The sequence below is a fragment of the Urocampus carinirostris genome, chromosome 1 (assembly GCF_059441175.1).
Source record: "Urocampus carinirostris isolate Australia breed hairy pipefish chromosome 1, RoL_Ucar_1.0, whole genome shotgun sequence".
NCBI classification, from domain to species: domain Eukaryota; kingdom Metazoa; phylum Chordata; class Actinopteri; order Syngnathiformes; family Syngnathidae; genus Urocampus; species Urocampus carinirostris.
The window spans coordinates 51,100,109-51,106,551 of record NC_142349.1 but is presented as its reverse complement, the minus strand read 5'-3'; the positions used below and the strand labels follow the sequence as shown (position 1 = coordinate 51,106,551).

At 40.5% G+C, this 6,443-nt stretch overlaps 1 protein-coding gene across 1 annotated transcript; it reads right to left on the bottom strand.

Moving 5' to 3' along the window:
* Positions 1-3,940: 3,940 nt before the first annotated feature.
* On the bottom strand, positions 3,941-5,191 carry LOC148375080 (ferritin, middle subunit). Its single transcript, XM_088344423.1, has 4 exons — positions 4,903-5,191; positions 4,524-4,670; positions 4,318-4,443; positions 3,941-4,241 (listed from the first exon to the last, which is right to left on the bottom strand). Exons 1-4 carry the CDS (start codon positions 5,002-5,004, stop codon positions 4,086-4,088), a joined length of 531 nt encoding a protein of 176 aa, XP_088200549.1. The 5' UTR covers positions 5,005-5,191; the 3' UTR covers positions 3,941-4,085.
* Between the last annotated feature and the right edge of the window lie 1,252 nt (positions 5,192-6,443).

The following is a 6,443-nucleotide window of genomic DNA, read 5'->3' as shown; positions in this document are numbered from 1 at the left end:
ACCAGTAACAACTTTTTGACACATTGTAAAAGACTAAATGAAAGCAAACATTTTAAAAGCCACTGCATGGCTCGATCTTATCTCTGAAGAACAGGAAAATACTTTACACTGACGGCAACGGCACGCTGATGATGAAGGTGCTGTATCTGAGTCAACATCTGGTTAGCTACTCCTCTTGCACTATCGGCATTATGGTAAAATACTATACGTAGCCATAATACAATACAACTTTTACTTATATCTGTACATTCGAGGAAACTGTGCGGGTCAGATGTATCGACATTTCGTTCTGTATACACGTGTACTAGAATGACAATAAAGTAGATCTGAATCTGAATCTGAATCTGAAGTCAGGAGGCTAGTTCTGCCACTGGTGACCATGGAAACTAGAACTATCTGTTTCATTTTTTCTTTTAATAAGAAACCCCTACAAAAAAAAGAGCAACCTTAAGAGGGATGGGCGCCGCGAGAACGTACTTGACCAAGACACTCCACATGAAGTGGGGCCCTGACGACCCGAGAGATCAAGATTAAGGCTCCGGAGCCACATGTCACTCTTCAGCGCTCTGTAGTGGCTAACTTGTGCTTATTCACAAATGTTTGAAAAAACATTGGGAGATGGGAAATGATGGAATGAGATGTGACCCTGAAAACCTCAAATTGGCTTGGAAAAATGACCTTTCCTGTCACTTTGATAAGAAAACGAGAAAGGGGATTCTTTTTAGGTCAGAGGATTTTGGATGAGATGCTAGAATTAAATGTATCTAATAGAAAATGATCAATAGATAGTATTTCACTCCATTAAAACTTTCCAAAATAGGACTGCTGAAAGATGATTTATGTTGAACGTGTAGCAATGTGAGAGGAACGTTGATACATCCACCCATCCATCCATTATCTGCCCAACTTATCCTCAGTAGGGTCGGGGGGTGCTGGAGCCCACCCCAGCTGTCCTCGCCCAGAAGGCAGGGGACACTGTGAACTGGTTGCCAGCCAGTCGCAGGACACAGGGATAAACAACTCACTTGCTCATTCACACCTACGGACAGCTTGGACCGGACAATTAACCTGACATGCATGGTGTTGGAATGTAGGAAAATAGAGTGCTCGGAGGAAACCCATGCAAGCACAGGGGAAAACATGCAAACTCAGGAAGATTTGATCCCATGACCTCAGAACTGTGCCGCGGAATCGCTAAACACTCAGCCGCCATGCCGCTATGCTAATACAGGCTTTGTGGAAATGTTCCAAAATTGCAACCTTATGGAAAAATGTTGAATGTCAAAAAATGTAAGGAAAAATCAACGAGACTGTGTCTTCTTGGAGACAAAACAGAGGTGCCCCACTTGGACAGATTTTCTTCCAAGGAATTGAAAACTGGATTTATGACTTGCACTCGGACACTTTTGAGACACTGGAGGCCCCTGGATAGCCCAGGCATAAACATTTTGAAAACACTGAGGATGGATGCTACAGCTTGCGAAAAAATGCTGGAGGCAGTAAACGGGTTGAAAGTGACCAATGAGTGATGGGTTGACTTTGGTAACTTTTTATCCCAACCACAATCTGTAACGCCTCCATAGTTGTAGTCCACACTCCTAGTAAGTTAAATAAACTCTCCATTAAGTATGTGTTTACAATGCCTCCAGAGTTCAAATAGTCCTTATGCTTTATTTGTGCTTTTATCTTCTTTTATTAGACATGTTTGGAGTGGAACACTTTAGTTTCGCGGAGAATGCAAGAGATAGACACCGTAGTTTTTTTTCTATTCGTCTGTTGACCATTGAAATGGTTAAAGCAAGAAAAGGCCTGCTTCTAGTGAAGCCCAAAAGCCAACCCAAACCCCCCAAAAAGATGGAAAAAAGAAGCATTTATTCAAGCACGTCTAAAAAACGCGCTTACTTGAACATGAACAGGCTGCAGTCATGACTTTAAGCCAGAAGATGGCAGCAGGGAATAATCAAGTTTCCAAATCACCCAACCCTCCTTTACTTGAGAAAATATTCAGGTTTCGGCATTTTAAAGTCACCTCAAGCGATGCACCCCAGATTTAACACATTCCAATGAATGTATAGATATGGATATATAGAGCGAGAGAGCGAGCGTATATATACAGTATATATCAGGCTTCTCCAACATGGAGCCCCCTGAGGACGGCGGACCTGTTCTGAAAATAACTCACCAGTCCGGAGTCATTGTGATTTTCTAGTAAAATTACCTTTAGTGGTTGACTGAGTATTTAACACCACTTCCACAATTAACCTGGTAATAAAGTAATAACATTGTAACTTTATTTTGGAAATGTATATAAAACCGGGTGCCCTTTGTAGTAATTGGTAAAAGCAGCTCTCTGCTTGAAAAAGGTTGGAGCCCACTGGGGTATATATCCAGCATGTGATGCCTTTCATATAAGGCTTGTATAGTCATTTTTTTACGGCTCCAAAAATGTATTTTAGGCTACAATGTGGCTCAACACGTTCCTGGGATGGTGGTCCCGTGAACCGTGAATAATGACATGTATCGCAATCTGACTTTGAAACATCGTCCTTGGCTCATAATCGGCAAAAATATCTAACACGCAGTTTATTCCATGTGGACGTGTCGCGCCGATCAGCACAGCGCGTGACTTCACATTACACTTCAAACTGTACCCAAAACCACGTGATATCCTACTGGCGAAGACATCGCGTCACAATGTTTTGAGTCAATCTTTTAGCGTTACATTGGCACTCATTTGTAGCGACAGATTGCACTCCAATGGTAAACAAAATTGGATCCAAAAGTCGGTTTGGGTTTAATTGTGGGAAACCAAGATTGCGCCACCTTCTGGTAAAATGAACACGAAATGTGACTACGCTCCTCTTTTGAGCAATAGTCCATCACAAGTGCATATATGCAGGGATCAGAATGGAGATTTTCATTTTCAGCTGAAATAGCCAGGGTCCAGGGGCCGCAGGCCCCGGCCAGGTCCAGGGCGGAGCCCGGTGGGGGGCTCAGGGGGGCAAACCCACCCGAAGCCAACGGCATTTATCTTATTTGCTATGTGAAAATTGCACTAGAATGAATTAAATCCAACAAAACAGAAACCATGTATTTTTTCAGTTTTAAGATGTTTAAAACAATTGGGGGATTACAATGTTACAACCATCACCATTGTTGTGTTTTGATGATGAAGATGGACCTTGTATTTAGCTACTAATCAACAATATATATGAACATATATACATTAATAACCATTCATCATTAATTTGAAAATAGAATGCACAAACTGAACATGCTTAAAGAAAATACATGTCAGTCTGTGACAGTCTTCTCCAGCCATGACCACTTCAATTTATTCTTGATTCCTTTATCAATCTCGGAGACAAAAGCCTCGTCTTCTTTTCTGGTATTTTCATAATTACTTTTTCAAACATTCATTTCACCGTTTGAAAAGACCGGAAGGAGCGCCATGTTTGAGAAAGCCAATGCTCTGAACAAAAGCTCCGCTGATTGGTTATCAGCGAACCTATCGACCAATGGTAGAGTCGATCTATTTGTTGTGTGTTATAGATCTAATGCGCTGCGCTTCTTTTTGCCGATTTTTCTCGCGATCTCTAGCTGCTAACTTGGGGTGATGAAACAGTCACGTATCATACCTCACCCCTCAAAAATATTTTCTCATCGAATTTAGATTTACGGGAATGACCTTTGGGGGTTCAAAAACAGCGGAAATCCGCGGAGAATTCTGATCCCTATATGCCTCATAACTGGAGACGAATTATCCGTTACACGGGATGTTATGCTTAGCAGTAATAAATTTCCGCCTGTGGGTTAAAAGATACACACGAACGGGCACCACACAGCCCAGACCCGGGTACCGTGACGTGTTAGGCATATGCGCAAACAACTGCAGTAGTGAGACATGTAAGGCACAAATTTTGAAAATGACTCAGAGTAGTCCAGCTCAACACTTTATTCAAGAGCAGATATTTTCCATTTGACACCAGTTTAGTCACTTCGTGCAACCATCACCAGAACTTAAAAAAAAAAAAAAAACAGTCATCTTAATATCGAGGCCCTTTTGGAGGAAGATGACAGATGTTTTAATTTTTGTCTCCCAGAGTGTGCTTATCAAACAGGTATTCTGCCAGCTTGTTGTTTTCGGCGTCCATGCGACTCAGGTTGGTGATGTAATCGCCCAGCTTCTTGATGGCCTCCACCTGCTCATTCAGGTAGTTACTCTCCAAAAAGTCACACATCTGCAGACACGACAGAAACCCCATTAGGAAATCACAGAACGACCAGATTTGTGCACTTAGTTGGATCCAAAATTACATGAGGGTCCGTGTGATCAGAGGCCAGTTTGTGCAGTTCCAGCAAAGCCTGGTTAACATTTTTCTCCAACTGCATGGCACACTTCATGGCCTCAAGCCCGCTACCCCATTCATCGCGCTCCGGTTTCTAAAGAGCACAAATTAAAAATTATACACGCACACAATATTAAACCCACGCAGATTGCCCGAGTTCACTCAAGCACCTACCTTGACATCCTGAAAGACGATACGGCCACCTCTTTTATTCTGAAAGGACAGCAGCTTTTCAGCGTGCTCCCTCTCTTCCTCGCTATTTTCCTTAAAGAAATGAGCAAAGCCCGGGAGGGCCACATCGTCTCGGGAGAAATAAGAGGCCTGCAGAAAACACACAAAACAGGAAATTAGCGATTATAGGTGTGGCGGTTTGCAATTGCAAATAAGGTTCGAATTAGCACTTTAATTAAGCAACAGCTTCCTACAGATGTTCTAGTGGAACGATCGACAGAAGAAACCTTTACTATGGGTGCGGGGTGGGGGGGGCGGGTGTTAGAACATCACCCGCCATTGTTTGCAATTAATTGGGACATTTACAACTATTTATGCTTACCATTGAGGTGTAGGTATAAGAAGCAAATAGCTCCATGTTGACCATTCGGTTAATGGCGGCCTCGCATTCGCGGTGGTAGTTCTGACGCACTTGAGATTCCATCTTAGCTGGTGGGTTTTTGAGCTTTTCTTACGAAGAAAAATAAATTCTGAGGTACAAAAATAAAGATATGAGTTGAGCTAATAGTAGCCTTGATAGTAGAATGTCGCTTGGAAAGAGGACGAAAGAAGTTCCGTTCAATCACTGTTGAAGCAAGAACTCCGAGATACTCTCAATGTGAAATAAGAATGGAAGCGCCTCTCTTTTATACTCTGCCAGCTGGCGCCTATTGTGACGTCGTTGAGCACGTGACCGTATTTGCTCTCCAGTCACATGACTTGTTTCACAATTAAACTACAGATTGTTTGTGGACGATTTAATGCAATTGCATCCATCTTGATACAGACAACATTTATATTTTTTCATTTTGTTTTGTTCGGTAAAACAAGATTTGGAAACGATGCAACACCGTGGAGACAGGAAGCTTTCATTCTGAATCCAGAAAAGACAAAACATTGATTGTACAAATAACGATAAAAACAGTATCTCCAGTTTCTATGAAATATGCCCAACAATGTGTATACAAAGATTTGCAGCGGTAAAATACCAAAATAAAAACTGTATTATCTATAAGCAAACGTTTTCAACGTCAAAAACAAAAACAATGACTGACGAACCGGCTCGACTTGTTCATCTGATTGTGAACGACCTGACATTAAAATAAATGAAAGAAATTAAGACACGTGTATTCTTTATTGTGAATTGTTGAGTCTCATTTTGTGTGTGATTATGTCAAATCACATGTGATTAAAAATAATAATCTATTTCCTGATCACTTTATAAAGTGTTCATGATTACTCGTGTATGATGACAAGATGTGATTCATATTTGATATAATACCTTGTTATAACAATCAAATTACATTGTTTGATTAATGTAAAAAAGTGTTTGGACTGTCAAGGGAACGGGACCAAGAAAAGCTCCGGCTTTTCGTCACTTCCCTTCTGTTTTGTCAATTGTTGATCATAGGTGTTTATTTTTAATTAATTGTAAATTCGTTTAAAAACTAAATATGTCAATCAATCCATAAACCAATCACACTGAATAACCGTGATGTGCTGAAATAAATTTAATATGACAAAACAATTTATCGATGGCACGTCAGATCTTGGTGCTAAAAAGAGGCCATAAGTTGCATTTGTTTTATTAGAAGTGTTCTCAATAAAACGTTTTCAGAAATGTAAACACTGAGTAATTCTGCTTTTCAAAGTTTTATTTATAAATGATAAGGCTTTGCGAACTTTTTTTCCTTATTTTGTATTTTGGCAGATGCTTTGACCAGACTTTAATTGCACATTTTCTACCTAGAAGTAAATTTTCACTCGATCAGTGTTGCTCATAATCAATTTTGGCTGAAACAACAATACGAGTTTGTATTAGTAAACAAAAAAAGGTCATTCAGAAGAATGCTCATGAATGAATACTGTACAATGATCCAGAAT

What these genes read in the sequence shown, in the direction of transcription:
- LOC148375080 (XM_088344423.1), bottom strand. Translation starts at nt 5,004, where the DNA reads ATGGAATCTCAAGTGCGTCAGAACTACCACCGCGAATGCGAGGCCGCC. An exon ending in TCGTCTTTCAGGATGTCAAG is followed by an intron (nt 4,444 to 4,523) that starts GTAGGTGCTTGA and finishes TGTGCTCTTTAG; the next exon opens with AAACCGGAGCGCGATGAATG. An exon ending in CTGATCACACGGACCCTCAT is followed by an intron (nt 4,242 to 4,317) that starts GTAATTTTGGAT and finishes TCGTGTCTGCAG; the next exon opens with ATGTGTGACTTTTTGGAGAG.